This window comes from Canis lupus, chromosome 1, assembly GCF_003254725.2.
Source record: "Canis lupus dingo isolate Sandy chromosome 1, ASM325472v2, whole genome shotgun sequence".
NCBI lineage: Eukaryota > Metazoa > Chordata > Mammalia > Carnivora > Canidae > Canis > Canis lupus.
Window position 1 is genome coordinate 24,384,260 of NC_064243.1, and position 17,235 is coordinate 24,401,494.

At 37.7% G+C, this 17,235-nt stretch overlaps 1 protein-coding gene across 1 annotated transcript in view; it reads left to right on the forward strand.

Annotated features, from left to right (window-relative positions):
• The window catches only part of FAM210A (family with sequence similarity 210 member A), a 29,710-nt gene extending 13,299 nt beyond the window's left edge, over positions 1-16,411 (forward strand). The window contains exons 2-4 of the mRNA XM_025422271.3: positions 5,440-5,956; positions 10,417-10,528; positions 14,549-16,411. Coding sequence (XP_025278056.1) covers positions 5,481-5,956; positions 10,417-10,528; positions 14,549-14,782 — 822 coding nt within the window. The 5' untranslated portion in view covers positions 5,440-5,480 and the 3' untranslated portion in view covers positions 14,783-16,411. The remainder of the gene's footprint in view (positions 1-5,439; positions 5,957-10,416; positions 10,529-14,548) is intronic.
• Positions 16,412-17,235: the final 824 nt, after the last annotated feature.

The following is a 17,235-nucleotide window of genomic DNA, read 5'->3' on the forward strand; positions in this document are numbered from 1 at the left end:
GATCAATTAATAATAAAAAAGATTATTTTACCTCTGTTGATTCCTTCCCTGTCAATCTTTTTTTAAAATGAAGATCTGAGTTCCTATGTTATTTCCTTCTTGAAAGTCAAATCTGTTGGCAGTGAATTCCTTCCAATTTTTTTTTGCTTAATAAAACCTTTGTTTCTCTAATACTTTTGATGGATAATTTTGCTGCATATGGAATTCTAGTTTGATGGTTTTTCTATACACACTTTAGTCCCTTTACTCTTTTCTGGTTTCTTTTTTTTAATTTTTTTTATTTTTTTTAATTAATTAATTTATTTATGATAGTCACAGAGAGAGAGAGAGAGGCAGAGACATAGGCAGAGGGAGAAGCAGGCTCCATGCACCGGGAGCCCGACGTGGGATTCGATCCCGGGTCTCCAGGATCGTGCCCTGGGCCAAAGGCAGGCATCAAACCACTGCACCACCCAGGAATCCCTCTTTTCTGGTTTCTGAAGAAATGTTGGCTCGACTTTATTCCTGTTTTCCTCTAGATAAGATGTTTGTTATTTTGTGTTTTTTTGTTTTTGTTTTTACTTCCAGTTGCTTTCCAGATTTTCTTTTTGTAACTTGAATATGATATGCTCAGCTATAGATTTTAGATATTTATCCCCCTTGGTTCTCAGAGCTTCCTGGACCTGTGGTTTGGTGCTTATTAGTAATTTTCTCATGTAATAACTGAGATATTTCTTATACTTCTTTATCTGTTCTCCTTCTGGCACTTCTATCATGCGTATGTTACACCTTTAAAGTTGTCCCATATGCTGGGATGTTTCATTCTGGTTTTTTTTATATGTGTGTTGGTGGGAGGAGGAAGGTTCATTTTTTTTGTTCCTCTTTACATTACAGTCTAGGGAGTTTCTGTTGACCTCCTTTCAAACTCACCCATTCTTTCCTTGGCTCTCTGGATTATGAATCCCTTAAAGACATTCTTCATTTCTGTTACAGTGTTTTTTGTTTTGTAGCATTTCCTTTTGATTCTTAGAATTTCCATTCTGCTTATAGTCTATGTTGTTTACTTTTTCCTTTCAAGCTTTTAACATATCATAGTTATTTTAAATTGACAATGTTAACTTTTAAGTCAACAAAACTTCCCAAGCTGAAGATGCTATGTTGATTTTAGAAGTCATTTATTAGAGATCAATTGAGTCTTTAAAAGCTGACAAATTGTTGACATTCGTGGAACCGAATTAGATTGAACACCACTAGATGTCAGGTTTTGCTCTAGTCCCTGTAACTACTGGGAATCAAGACAAACTTCTTGCCTTCCGGAAACATAGAGTTAGTCCACAGAGAAAAAAAAGAAGATTCTAATATCTACGTTTTCAGTGGAGTTTCTTCGCTAGCTTTCAGGGCTCAGGGTATTAGTGTGTGGGCTGTGACTTGCAGGAGAATGGCAGTTGAAGTAAGACCGTTATTTACAGAGAGTTTGTCCACTTTGTGGACAAATTTTGTTTTCATAGTTAGGGCATCTGTGGCAGTGGTCCATAGGTTGGAGGAGGTGAGGACAAGCCAGAAGATGTTATTTCTCTCATTCCTGCTTTAACCTGAGCAACTTTGCTTTTATTTATTTTTTTATTGAACTTCCAAATAAGATTTTGTTTGACAAACATTTTTCGAATTCACACAATAGAGAACTAAATCTTGCTGTTGGAATTTGTTGTTTCAACTCTAACTTTTTAGTTACTGTGTTTTTATGTCTTATATAAGAACAGCATATACATTAGTTAGTTCCTTTTGCACTCAGGTATTGTATTTCTGGTGCCGCTTGAATGCCTTAGGCTTCCAGGTTTAAGGAACAGAAATATGTTCATATGATCTTGAGTAGTGTGGGTTTGGTTAGGATATAGAGGGAGGAAAGGAATCTCATAAATAAATTCCTTGCCTTATGGAACTGGAAATTTAGAATATAGCTTCTCTAGCATTCTAACAGCATTTTAACATTTGTGCTTTCTCATTGACATTTGTTCCAATCCATTCTTCTCTCTCTGTCATTCCTTTCACTTGGCTTCTCTTCTTTTAGTTCCCACTGCTTCCTTATACCTTTACTTTTTTCTTTTTTTTTTTTAATTTGAGTATAGTTGACACAATGTTACATTAGTTTCAGGTGTGCAAGTTAGTGATTTGACAAGTTTTTACACTATGCTAGGCTCAACAGGAGTGTAGCTACCATCCATCACCATTCAACGCTATTACCATATCATTAACAATGTATATTCCTGTGACTTATTCATTCCATAACTGGAAACCTTATACCTTTAATCTTGACCTATGTGTCTTCACCTTCTCTTTGCCTCAGAATTGCTATATGAGAGGCTCCTAACTTTCACATGTGTGTTAACTGTTTAACCGTGCCTGGTCTTGGGCTAGCTATTATTGGATTGATTAGGTACAATTTCATATAATTTTTCAAGTTTTGTGCCAGAGCTGTCCTAGGAACTGTTTATCCTGTATAATCTCCTTTCAGCTCAGGCCCTGGTCCTTAGGCTGTGTCACTGTAAATAAGGTCAACAGACTACTTTGTTTACTTACAAACTTACAAATAATAACCTGTAACATTTTCTGAGCACTTGCTACATATTCCTCATTTTCAAACATATTTCACATGTATTTATTTTATCTTATAACAATCTTAAGAAGTAGGTGCTATTATTAACCTTGTTTTATAAATTGGAAACCAAGGTGCGTTCTTGGGGCAGGGGTGGTAGTGGTGGTGGGTGGTGGCAGCGGCTGATTAACTTGTCCAAATGGTACATAGTTTATAGCATTTTCAAGATGTGGACTTGGGCAGTCCGACCTTGGCTTCCAGGCTCCTGGTTGGTAAATTCTACTGCCTGCTCATGAAAATTATTCATGATGCCCACCCCCCCACCGTACATAGTAGGATTGTACACTGAGAATCAGCACCATTAATCATGCATATACCATCCACTTGCAGTGTTAAAGGCTTTGATGATGCAGTTCTAAAGTGGAAAAGGACAGCCACAGCAAGCAATGTAACCTGTCACCTCACTTGGTTCTAGTAATGCACTTTATCATTTATTTCCATAACTGAAGCAACAAGCAGTTTAAAACAGTGCCTCGTCTATACATATGAAAATTTCATACTGCCGAGGCGGGGAAATAACAGACAATTTTTGGTATAATCTAAGTCTCATGACTTAAAAAATGTCTTACTGAAATTATTGTATCTCACTGGAAGAAATTCAGGTTTATCACTCTGGGTCTCTATTTATATCAGAAATAATGGCCTGTTAGTTCATAGCTTCTTCAGGTCCACTCATTGTGTCCAGATACAACTGATTTGATCTAACTAGAGTGAGGAATGACACCTCTATCATTGACCAAAATCTTTTATCTTTAATTGGAAAGATTAGCCAACTAACAAAATCTAAAAATGAAAACTGACAAGTGAGCTGAGGCCATTATACACAGTGCTAGCCGTGCGGCAAGGTAACTTGCCTAGATTTTATTGTTCCTGAAGCCTGTTCGTTCCAGAGTACGTACGCTAGTACTCCGTCTGTACTTGCCATCTACTTTTACTTGTATTCGTCTGAAACAGGTTTGTTCCTTGAAATCCTAGGAGTCTTACTGTATGTATATGTCATCAATATTGTGATTACCTTTGCAAGTCTGTAGAGTTGCATTGTCACTAGCCATTGCCCGTATGTTGTCATTTGAATTAATTCTAATTTTCATTTGTAATTTAAAGTTAATTTTAAGTTAAAAGTTAATTTAATGGGCCTTATTTTCCTTGAGGCGCTTTTATCCTGTGTCTTACATATGGAAGCCATTTGCTGGACCTAGAGAAATGACCTCCAAATTCATATTGTCAGATGTGACCTGTCTATAGGAGATTATGATTTATTAGGTCTGGATGGAGACCAGGAATCAGGTTTTTCAAACCATCTCTTCTTTGTCTCAACATCCCCAACCTGCCATGATTCTGATGCATAGCCAGTTTTGGAAACCACTAGCCCAGAGATTGGTTTCTAGGAGAACAAAGAAGTCAAAGTAAAAGTACTTAAGTAATTAAGGACTTTTTCTTTTTTTTTAAGATTTTATTTACTTATTCATGAGAGACACAGAGAGGCAGAGACACAGGCAGAGGGAGAAGCGGGCTCCATGCAGGGAGCCCGACGTGGGACTCAATCCCAGGTCTCCAGGATCACACCCTGGGCTGAAAGCAGTGCTAAACCACTGGGCCACCCTGACTGCCCAGTAATTAAGGACTTAATAATTTTTCTCTATGGCTTTTCTTTGTTGTTTAATATTTAAGTCATTAATTGAAGCACCTGTTACCATCTCTGTGGGTATTATTTTATTTTATTTTAGTTTTTTTGGTTGTTAACTGGTCTGAACCTTCAGATTGTTACTTGTCACCGACTACTTTTCATTGCAGCAATCTCCAGTATCATCTTTAAAGTTTCCTGGGAGCCTATTTTTTGCAAGATGTGTAGTTTCATTTTATGATTTATGTGCATTGTGCTATTGGATTATCTGTGAGAGCCTGATAAGAACTGATGTTAACTATTAATTAGGGAGGGGTGAGTCAGGGAATTAATATCATATAGGGACAGTTCATTAAATGGACATTTTTGTGTAATGATAGACAACTTTGTACTCCCAGTCAACAAATATTCATGTAAAATAGAGTATTTGTATTTATTGGATTGCTAATTCGTTGGAGTGCTAACTCATATTGATTCTTATTTAGTATACAGTTTAAAAAAATGAAATCATCTATTCACAATATAGTAGAAGTAGTAAGGTAACTGGTGTAGGGTGGGGATAGAGAATGGTATTCAGGTGGTGCTGCCTGATACTGAGAGAATGGAATTGATTTGCCATATAGTAATGCATACTATAATTCTGTTTTATTAGTGGGGAAACCTATGTCTAGAGAAGCTAGGTAATTTGCTCAAAATAATCCCACTGTTAGCTTAGTTGGGTCTGTCTTATTCCAAAGACTATATTCTTTTAAAATTAAATTATACTGTCTTACATTATCTAAAAAAAAACAAAAAACAAAACAAAACAAAAACAAAAAACAAAAAAACAAACCTTTTAGTTACCTGGAAAAGTCTCTCTACTTACCAACCAAAAACATATGTGATTTATAATTTTATATAGTTTAGTCAAAAGGCATTGTAGAAAAAAAAATGGTACTTTGTATCAACTACTTATCAGACTTTAACAGTTGTATTAATAACTTATTTGATGCTTATTTAAATGATATATTTTAGTAAGATTTTTAAATCGTAGTATGTTCAGACTATATACCTTAACATTAATTTCTGTGGATTTGGTAGCAATGTCTGTCTGTTACTTCCTAATGGTTAATGATTTATTTTTAAGTGGATTGGTTTAAAATAGAAATCTATGTATAGTCTAATTTTTTTTTTTTTTATCTAGTCTTTGTAGAAGCTGAAATCCTTCAATCACCGTTCTTCAAAATGCAATGGAATGTACCGAGGTCTGTATTCCGACTGGCACATAGGACATGCATGGAACCACATAAAGCCAGTCTCTTTGGACACCGTCAAAACATAAAGGGACCATTACTTTTGTACAAAGCTGAATCCAGAGTAGTTTTGGTACAGGGCCGTCAGAAGCAATGGCTGCACTTATCTGCTGTCCAGTGTGTCGCAAAGGAAAGGAAGCCATTCACTGCTCATCCACCCCAGCTGGGGGTCCTTCACCATAAACAGTGGGAGCAAGATATTTTATCCAAGAGGGTTATGTCATCCAAAGCCACATCCCCTGGAACTTCTTCAGAAAAAAAGGAAGAACCTGATCCTTTACAAGACAAATCTATTAATCTATATCAACGATTTAAGAAAACATTTAGACAATATGGGAAAGTTTTGATTCCAGTGCATCTAATAACTTCTGGTGTTTGGTTTGGAACATTTTATTATGCAGCTATAAAGTAAGTTTTTGCTTGGTTGAGCACCTTCCCTGCTTTGTCACAATGTGATTTTTTTTAATTATACTAATGAAAGCCTTAAATAAATAGTTTTTTAAATGCTTTAATGTCTTGAACTGATGAATATGACTGCTTTTCATAGCAGTTTTTGACATTTTCATAGCTAAATTTGCTTAGCATGTATAGCAGGGATTATATGAAAATTTTAAACTATCATCTCATTTAATCCTCACAAAAACCATATGAAGTAGGTAATGTAATTCCCATTATATTAATGAGATTAAGGAAGAATAAGTCAAAATAACTTAGCTTTTCTCAAAATATTTTGGAGTCTTAGTTCAGAGCACCAACTCTCATCTATTAACATTTAGCATAGCACAGAAATAAAGAGATTTTGGGAATTCGACAGCACTATTGAGTTCTATACTTAGATATTCCTTAAGGTGTTCACAAATGTAAAAATATATCTATTATTTTGCCATATGTATGATTTTAGTGGGAAATTAGTATGATATTTTTGCCAAACCCTGGCTAATATCTGCTGCAGATATAAAAATGAACAAATTGCAGACTTAGGTTTTAGTGTTACCCACACCTGATACGTGTCAAGGTAAGGCCTTTTGTTCTGATCAGAAGTTAATTTGTTGTACACTTAAAAAATTGGGTGTAGATCTCATGTTAGATGTTCTTACCACAACTAAAATAAACTTTTTAAAAAAGTTAATTTGGTGGGCCTAGCCTGTAGGTATTGTAAAACACAGAATGTCTAGAATGCACCCTTTTCTCTTAAATACTCTTCCTTTCTTTTAAGATAAGTTATATTATTTACAATGTTTTAGGAACAGGAGTACAAACTGAAACAGATCCCAGTGATTTCCAGTGTTTTCCTGCCTCTAGAACCAAGGTGTTCCAGCATGTGCCTGTTCCTTTGAGTGCGCTGTGTTGGCTTGTGGTGGACTGGGTACGGCAGCTCAGTGAGCTCGCATCCTGAGGACAGTGAAATGGCACGTTGGACCCCACTTTGACATTTTATAGTAAACTCTCCTTATGAGTCTAGAATGATTTTATTCTTTCCAGAAGTCCATCAGTTTTCAGTGTTTGGTTACATTTAATGGCTTGATATAAAGGTATGAATAAAATATGTCAGTTTTATATATAAAGCTTACTCCTTGAGAAAAGGTTATTTTCTTTACTAAATTAAAAGATAATGACGACTTGTTCTGAGAAAACACAGGATTAGGAGTGTTTCTCTACAAAAATTCTGAAGGGATCTTTTTACCTTGTGTAGTTGATGCTGTTCTGATTCTCTTCACATCTTTCTCTCCATTAGCTTCCTAATGTTCAATTATATCCTTTTTCATTGTGTATCATTATCCTTTAAGAATTGTCCCTTTCGGGATCCCTGGGTGGCGCAGCGGTTTGGCGCCTGCCTTTGGCCCAGGGCGCGATCCTGGAGACCCGGGATTGAATCCCATGTCGGGTTCCCAGTGCATGGAGCCTGCTTCTCCCTCTGCCTGTGTCTCTGCCTCTCTCTCTCTCTCTCTCTGTATGACTATCATAGATAAAAAAAAAAAAAAAAAGAATTGTCCCTTTCTTTACAGAATATCCTCATATGTACACTTTATGGAATTATCTTTTTCATTAATGACATTTTTCTGGACATATATAATATTTATAGAAGTCTTCAGAACTGCTCTAGTTTTTAACAGCATAAAAAACAAATGTTTTTTAAAACACAGTGCCATTTTGGATAAAAATTATTATTGGCATTCAGCTCTATATAATTAATGGCTGTCTATATGTCAAATGTTCTTTTTTGAGCTATTGAGGATTTTCTGATGCAATACTGTGAAAAGTGATGAGTGATAGCTCTGCCCTCCTGAGGCTGCCCTTTATAAGCATTTGGCCAGAAGTCCTTGGAGGGAGAAATCTAAGTTTTTAATTAATTGAGTATGAGATTCTGATTTGGGCTCTTAAAAAGAGCACTTTTGTTCCATTTGCTTTTCTTTGCCTTCTTAGGTAAAAGTTCTAAACTGAAGAAAGCAGACCGCAAGTAACCTAGTGATAATGAATCATACCTAAGAGGTTTTCAGTGCCATCTGGCACCTAAGGCAGTGGTGACACTGCCATTCCCTGTGGAATGCACCCTTATCTTATTCTTCCCCCTTTTTCTGGAGAGTCCTTGCGTGTAAACATGGTGGTAAGACTGCACTTGAAGTCCTGTCCCTTTACCTGTCACAGTTTGCCTGTGGCTGGCCGTCAGTGCGGGACTTTGCCAGACCCTGCACCCCAGCCCAGCCATCACTGTGCCGCAGTTTTGGCTCCACACAGCTGGTTTATGTTCAGTAGGATGTGTTGCTTCCCAGGAACAGTTCTTAATGTTTTTTATTAAATCCTATCCCTTCAGAAAGTTGATTTGTTCTAAGTAAAGATCTCATCACAAATAATACTTGCAGAATAAGTATTTAGCATTTGTTCTAATGGTAGTGTATCTCACTGCCATGTGGTTCTGTTATAAAATTGGAATGGATTGTATTAAATATAGGTTTTCAATTCAACTGACAAGAAGCTCTATTTTATTTTGTTTTAGCTGGGCAGAGAGCTGGTATTTGTTACTACTTAACTATTAAAAGGAAGAGAAAAAAATAGTTTGTAACTTGAAAGATGGGCATTTGACATCACACGGCATTCCTGCCTAGTGTTTATTTTCGTCACTCTGACAACGAGCATTGCTGCCTTTCTAGACATGATAAACAAAGTGCCATTTTGTATTTATTTAGCTCAGTGATAAAGATCTTAGGCTTTTCAGATTTCAGGGAGATCTGAATTAAACATGTTAATGGATTTTATTTTAATTTAAGCTTTACTGCCGCTGCTCTCTGGCGGACCCTTGCAGAGATCCTACATCCAGCCCAGAGTGCTCCATCTGATCAAACGTAGCTTGATGGCAGCTTTGTTCTACGCTTGGATGCCCTGTGTGTTAGGCTTCAGCTTTCTCAAGTTACAGATCCGTTCTGAGGCAAACTCCTGCCTGATTTTCACTGCATTTTATCCTGACTGTGAATGTGCTTTTGCCCTTGTGTATTTCTGCATCAGTTGAAGCATCCACAGAGCTGGACTTTGTGGAGCCCAGATTTCTGTCAGGCTGTGGAAGCTCAGAGTAAAAGTGACTCTGTTGGCGTGTTACTGTTGGAATCAGTCCCTCCCTAGGATTTCATACTTAGCAATTCTAAAGGAAATGAAAGTTATTTTGACTTTAAAATAATCAAACCACCAAATCAGTATTTCAGAAATAAATAGAATCACGGGCACCTGGGTGGCTCAGTTGGTTAAGCATCTGATTCTTGATTTTAGCTCAGGTCATGATCTCAGGGTGTGAGATAGAGCCCCACGTGGCTCTCTATGCTCAGTGAGGAATCTACTTGAGATTCTTTCTCTCAGCCTTCCCCCCTGGCATGTTCTGTCTCTCTCTAAAATAAATACATCTTGGAAGGAAGGAAGGAACGAAGGAAGGAAGGGAGGGAGGGAGGGAGGGAGGAAGGGAGGGAGGGAGGGAAAAGAGAAGAAAAGAAAAGAAAAAAGAAAAGAAAAGAAAAAAAAAAGAAAAAAGATTACTAGAATTTGATTTGGGATCAAAGGGCACAATGTCTATAAAACAACAGAGTGAGGGAGAGAGCTTAAGACAGCACATGCCAGTATAGCTATATGTTGATAAACAAGGAAACTAAAAATAGAACTTAGCAGCTCTTATTAGAGACTTTCTCTGCTTTCTCTCCCTCCCTGCAAAAACTTGTTGCAATTTATGGTAATTGCTTCTTCACCTGCCTTTTATGCTAACAGAATAGAGGCATCCACTTAGAATAATTGAACTTTCCATCAAACCCATAGAATCATTTATTCTTTACATACCACCACAATAAATTCTGTTATAATGTTGCTTTTACAGTAATATAGTTTGAGGTGTAATTTTAGAGGTGAAAGCATAGGTCTTGAAGTTTGAATCAGCATTCTGAGGAGGTAGTGTTTGGTTGAGGCAACTAAGACCAAGTCAATGATTTTGATCCTTCCTTCTCAAGTCACTTAAAGCTATTAATTTTACTCTGCTAGATCCTTCTGTTTAAAATATAGTGATTAGGGATGTATGTCTCTGTGTGAAAGGAAAGCAGAAGCTACAAGTGGTAAGATAAAGTACAATCCTGATGTTTCTGTACATCATGTTCTTCTAGAGTTAAATCACAGTGCTCGACAATGCAGAAGTGACTTTTAAACAAAATTTGGTTTTGGTGTTTTCAGAAAACTTTGAAAATGTTTATCCCTTGAAGTTTGTGTGTATGCTTACATCAATACGCGTGTATGTATATATGTGTATGTATGTTATATACACACACACACATATACATGTACGTTACTTTGTTCTTTAGAGGAGTGACGTGTATATATAAATCATTTTGTTTCTTTCATAGAGGAGTGAATGTGGTTCCTTTTCTAGAACTCATTGGGTTACCTGACAGCATAGTAAACATTCTGAAAAATTCCCAGAGTGGAAATGCACTAACAGCATATGCCTTGTTTAAGGTAAGTACTGTTAAGAATGAATTGCTCTTCACGCTTAACTGGTACCCTGCTCAGTTTCTCATAAAACTCTGTGTTAGTTCCCAGTAGTTACCTTTTGTAACTTAAAATAGCCATATAAAATACCAGTCTAATGGCTAAAGTTGTTTTTTTTTAAGTTTAGATTTTATAAATAAAATGATGGTTTAGGAAGAAGTGCCTTGAGAATAGATCGTTCCTAACTGCTGTAATCAGATAAACGTGGGACTTCCAAATTTCCGGAAGTCATCTTTTTCACATTTCTCACACTTTAGAGTATATTAGTTTTCCTTATTCAGAGATCCACGTGTCACCTGACTTGTTAGTGATATTTAGCATTTATTCCACTGTTTATAATAGTTCATCTTCTTGATAAGTAAAGTAGTAAAGTCTAATTCAAATTGTTACGTGGGATCAACCTTAGACTTAGTAGCTGTCATGTATTTCCTTTTAGAAGTTTGTTGTCTATAATCTAGCTGTTCTCTGGAGTTGAGACAATGTTTATAAGCCGAGTTTCTATGTCTGTGGGTCTTTCTTTTGGAAGAGGAGCTCCGTGTAAATTGTAGAATTTAGCCACATTTATCTTATTTTTCTCAGTTGACAATTATGAAGTTCTATATATCTTCATCCTGATAAAACAGGTAGAAACATTTGGAAACTAGGTGCTATCTTATTTTACTTTCATTGTATAAAAATACTTAGAAGTATGGTTTTCTGGTAGTACCAGTAACGTTGTCTTATTCTGTTATCCTCATTAAAATCCTCTGAAATCTTGGGAGATCTCTTTTTTTTATTGTAATTTTGACTGGAGAGCTAAAGCTTAATTGAATATTTCCAACATGAAAACTTAATAAATCCGTAAATGATCAAGTTTCTAGCTATAATGGGTATAATTTACCTTAGTAAATCAAACTATCATGATGATTTAAGCTATTTCCCTAATGGCTCCTTATCCCATGTTCCCATAGCATGTATAGCTCTTAATAGTTCGTATCATGGTCTGGTGTTAGTTGTGTGGGGCTTGTTTGTTTTTTTAATATTTGGTTTCTTTATTTGATTTTAAGTGCTTAGGAATTCAGAGTCATGTCTTCTTTCTCTTTGTGTTTTCACTATGCCTGGTATTGTGGTTTGTGGGCACATCAGTGCGCAGCGTATGTTTTTTGGGTGGAAGTTGAAACATGAACCTGTTCATGTAGGTAGGCTAGTGTCAGCAGTGTTTCGTCCCACTCACTGTTCCTCTGGGAAGTGGGAAATGTGCAGGGGATTCTCCTGGGTATTTTCTGTCACCCACAGTTTCTCAAGTGCAGTGACAAAACATTGAGATTTATTGCTTCAATAAGGCAAAGCCTCAGAAAAGAGGTGTGGCAAAGAGGAGAAAACACACTTGGGTTTAGCCTTGTGACACAGACTGGGACACACTCCTCAGCCCTGTATCACCATCCCGGAAGTGAACCTTTAGTTTAATTGACAAAAATTTTTTGAGTCCCTACTATGTGTCAAGTGCCATTCTAGTACTGGGAATACTGTAATTAAATAAAATGGTACAGAATTCATGCCCTCATGGAACTTATATTCTAGTGGTGGGAGCCAGTTGGGTAAAGAAGGTAAAGTTAAAACACACACACCACCATGTTTAGATGATGGTAAGTGCTAAGAAGAAAGAACAGCAGCAAGGGAGGACGTGTTTGTGTTGGGGTGTTTTGGGGTATTTTGTTTTCTTCAGAGGGATGTTGCCAGCAGGTGAGGGAGTTGGGTAGAAGAGCATTCAAGGAGAGGAAACACAAATGCAAGGTACTGAGGCTGCAGGCTACCTGTAGTATTGGCGGGAACAGGGAGGATGCCAGTGTGGCTGGGATGAGAGGCGGCAGAGCGGCAGTCAGATTGGGGGCCCTTACAGCCACGTGAGCACTTCAGCTTTTACTCAGAGGAGGTGGAAAGTCACTGGGCAGTTTTGAGTATCTGACTTGTGTTTTAACAAAATCATTTTGGCTTGTGTTTTGAGAACAGCCTATATAGGAGGGCAAGGGTAGAAGCCTAGAGACCTAGCAGGAGGAGTTATTGCGGTGGTGTGGGTAAGAGCTGACAGTGGCCAGGACCCAGGGGTAACAAGAAAGCCCAGGAGACGCAGGTAGATTCTAGATATGTTTTGAAGATGGAGCTGATGGGATTTTTTAATGAATTGAATGTAAATTATGCAAGAGAAAGGAGTTAAAGCTGTCTTGTAGGTTTTTGGCCTGAGCAACTTTAGAGTCGCGGGTGGGCGCCTGGGTGGCTCATTCAGTTAAGTGTCTGCCTTTGGTTTGAGTCATAGTCCCAGAGTCCCAGGATCAAGCCCTGCGTCAGGGATCCCTGCACCATGGGGAGTCTGCTTCTCCCTCTGCCTCACACCTCGCTTGTGCTCTCTCTGTCTCTCTCTAATAGATAAAACCTTAAAAAAAAAAAAAAAAAAGAATAGAGTTGCAGTCATCTGAGCCTCTGACTCTCGGTTTAGCTCAGGTCATGATCTGGGGACATGAGATCAAGCCCCTCATCAGGCTCTGCAGAGTCTGAGGTTCTTCCCCTCTTCTCCTTCCTCTCCCCCAAATCAATCAATCAATCAATCAATCAATCTTTTGAGAGGAGAGGGAAGGTGTCCTGGTGGCTCCATCCGTTAAGAGTCTGACTCCTGATTTTGGCTCAGGTCATGATCTCAGGGTTGTCATGATCAAGCCCCACGTGGGGCTCCCTCTACACTCTATGTAAATAAATAAAAGAATAGAGTTGCCATTTCCTGAGATGTGGACAGCTTTGAGAGAAGTAGGTTTGGGGCAGGACCATCGAACATCATGAAGCAGTTGTGAACAAATGACATTTTGAGATCCTATTAGACATGCAGGTGGAAATGAGTAGGAGGTTGTATATACTGGAATTTAGGGGAAAGGCTCAGTCTGGAAATCTAAGAATCATTAATGTACAAATGGTACTACAGACATGATCCTGGGCTAAGAGGACTGAGGAATGAGGTGGCTGGAGAGAGGGAGTACAGTGCTGCCCCATGGTGTTCAGAGGTAGGCAACAGGAAGAGGAATGGGCAGGAAGGACTGGAAAGGGGCAGCCTCCAAAGCAGAAGGAAATCAGGGAAGTGGGGGCACAGCAGCCAGGCAGGGCATGCTCCAAGGAGTAGAGGGGGCGAGCTATCTCCATGGTTCTGACGGTTCATAGGCCTCTACAGCAACTGTGATGAGAGGTGGGGGTGAAGGCTTGGTTAGAGTAAATTCAAGAGAAAATGAAGAGGGAAATTGGAGAAGGAGAGCATAGGCCCCTCTTTCAAAGGGTTTTGGTACTGAAGCTATCAGAATGGGATACAGATGCTCTCCGCTTTTGTGTTGTTCTTTGACCAGTTCATCTAGTACTCAGCTTTGGTCCTTAAATCTCTGGGCAAAGTTAAATCTGTGCATGCTTGCACAGGTTTTTTTTTTTTTTTTTTTTTTGCCTCATGAAAGTTCCCAGTTGGGATTTCAGACCCAGGGTGGATTGTAATGAGAAGGTAGCATGAGGCCTGGAAAAGTCAAAGGGTTTTGGAAGTGAAACTAAACTAAATTCAATGAAGAATAAACATTTGGCCCATGTTTGCTTCTCACCATTTGAAGTAGTTTGGGTCTGGTTTCGTTCTAGATACACAGTGTCCACAGGTTAGAAGGAATTTTAAGGAACAGAGGCAAGTGCATGTTTGTTATTGGTCCTGAGGCATCTTCTCACATTCCTAGGGCGTCTGTCTCCGGGTTCACTAGCACGTGGTTGCAGGCTCCAGGGCTTCTGCAAATATGCTGTAGTCCTTGGGTCAGTGTCTCAGTAACAGATGTTTATAAAATACATTTACAGAAGAGGGAAAAACCCTGTAGCCTGGTGAAGCAATTAAGTAATTTATACTCTTGTTGTTACTAAAAATTTTAATTTCAGATTGTTTTTGCTTAAGACAGTATTCCTGATGAGCTGTTGATCTCCTGCCTTTGCTTTTCCCCTCAGATTGCAACACCTGCCCGATACACTGTGACTTTGGGAGGAACCTCCTTCACTGTGAAGTATTTGCGTAGTCGGGGCTACATGTCGACACCGCCTCCTGTTAAGGAGTATCTACAAGACAGGATGGAAGAGACCAAGGAGCTTCTCACAGAAAAAATGGAAGAAACAAAGGATAGACTCACTGAAAAATTACAAGAAACCAAAGAGAAAGTTTCTTTTAAGAAAAAAGTGGAATAGAGTGCCTTATATAACAGGTGATAGAACAATTTCTGCACTTTAACCCTTTGGAGACTATGGACAAGGATACATGCTTCTGATTATTTTTTTTTCGTTAGTTGCCTAAATATACCAGTTCTCTGAGGGTTAAAGGCCTAAGATACCTTCTTTTTAAAGTTAAATATTACTAGAAAAATCAGTGTTTTTTGAAGAGAAAAATGAACCCAGTATAAGATTTTAACATCAATCACAGCATTAAGCAGCGGTTAATGTCATAAGTCAAAGCTCTTCTTCAGGGTCTTCAGAATCCTACTTGCTTTGAGTTTTATTGCAACCAGAACTTATGCAGATGAAGCCGTTGACTCCTTGAATGACTGATGTGGCCCTACACATGGTGTTAACACTGGATTTTCATCTTTATGTTATTCCTTGAACTTCTAACTATATTCATTTCTCAATGTGGAGACCAACTATTATCGTCAAAACTGCCAGTGAATGAGGGGATAGTGTTTCTGAAAAAATGGTATATAACAGTTATATACATTTAAAATAACACACTTTATATGAAGGAAATGGAATAAAAATTGAGTCCTATGTATGTAAATAAGATGTATTGGTCAGATGTAAATGAAAAATTGACCCTTTAAAAATGATTTTTACCTGAAACTTGTCATGATCAAATTTTTTAAAGGAAATCTATATGGACATGGTACTTTTTCACCTACAACATAAATCTCTACCATGAATCATTTGTGTTCTCTTCAACTCTTTTGCAGAGGAAACGTGAAAATAATATTACACTTTAAGTTCATTGTTAAACCCAAATATTCCTAAACCATGATTCAAGTTTGTGGTTCTCAAGCAGATACAGGTGTGGGAGCCGACTCACACCCCCTGCCACGTGGCAGACCTTTGTCTCCATAGGCCAACATCCTCTTAGTCTTTGTTTCAGAGTTAATGTTGATTTCTTGTGCAGTAATTTTTTAAATTGTAGCTGCTTTTTCCCTTAGAATGAGAGATCCTTTTCCCTTATATTGAAATATGCTTGAGCATTTTACTTGAATTTTTTTTTTTTTTTTTTTACTAGCAAAGCTATCATTAAATTATCTGCTTGGAATGAAATTCAGCCATTGTCAGATATGAGAGTTGCCATGATTCTGTGAGTGTGTTTGAAAATGTGTGTGTCTGTTTCCTTTGGTTCTAACTGCTTTTACTTCAGTTCTAATCCTTGAGTTGATATTCAGAAAACAGAGTGGCCTCTTTCTAGATGTGTCATTGTTTGGATGATGTGATAAGACAAAATGTCAGAGGGACTTCCAGAAGCAACCCTGTGGGGGATCACTGCTATTGGGATGGACTTTGTATTAAATATTTAATGGCCAAATTTGGAGAATAATTCAAAGGAAATATTTAAATTTACTCTTGATGCATCTAATCACTATATTGGGACATTTTATGAATTAGTATGCTGTGATTGGAGTCTGTGCCTTTCTCTGTCACGCACACTCTTGAGCACGGAGAAGGGTTTGGTCTCCTGATACACAGCTGAACACAGGATTTCAGCTTGACAGCACATTTTAAAATCTAAAAACAGTTGACATGTTTTAGCTTGCTTATTAAGCAGATATTAAATGCTAAGATGTTAACAAATTTCTTGGGTTTTTTGTTTTTTTTTAACCACTTGAGACTATGCCTGTGTTTTAACACCTAATGAAACTCTTCTAAAACAACTTACTTTTCACATTGCACAGGGCATATTTTCCTTTAGGGATAAAGTTGGGGTTCTTAGAAGTCACTAATAATCCTGAGACTAAAGTTTTCTTGTCCCGACTATCCACCACTTGAGTTTTTGTTGCCATCCGGTTATAGAAAAGGAGATGCTGATGAGTGCTTTGAAATTCTCTAGTGAAATAGTCTCTGAAGAGGTGAGTCCTTTTGTCATTATTTGGTATCAGGAATATTTGTATCCTATCAAATGCCATTGCTAGCATATTGCTAACCTACTCTACACATGACTTATAAGGGGGACACACCTGTAACATGTTGTTTGTAATATTACTAGCAGGCTAATAGAATGTAGTAATGTGTGTCAGGTTAAACAAATCACTGACATATAGATATGTCACACAGTAAATCCATATAGTTTGCTGTATATAGTAAACTCCCTTGGATTTACAGTCAACCTTATGCTTTGGATTAATTTGCCCCTACGTTCTTGTGAGAGTGAGTAGAGCAATGTGATATGCATATGTCTTTAGGTAGGATGTGTCAACAGGGTAAAGAGGGAGCTATGGCTGAGATTTAACTCCTATAAAGTGGGTGGAAAGGGTGTGCTCAACAAATTAGCAATTGAAATGAAAAATAGGCAAGAAACTTCGTGTATTCAGGAATAATAGCAATACCAGCCTTTTGCTGTACTAAACAAATCTTTTACTGAATCTTTTGCATACAGTAGGGTGCTGTTTAGATTTCAA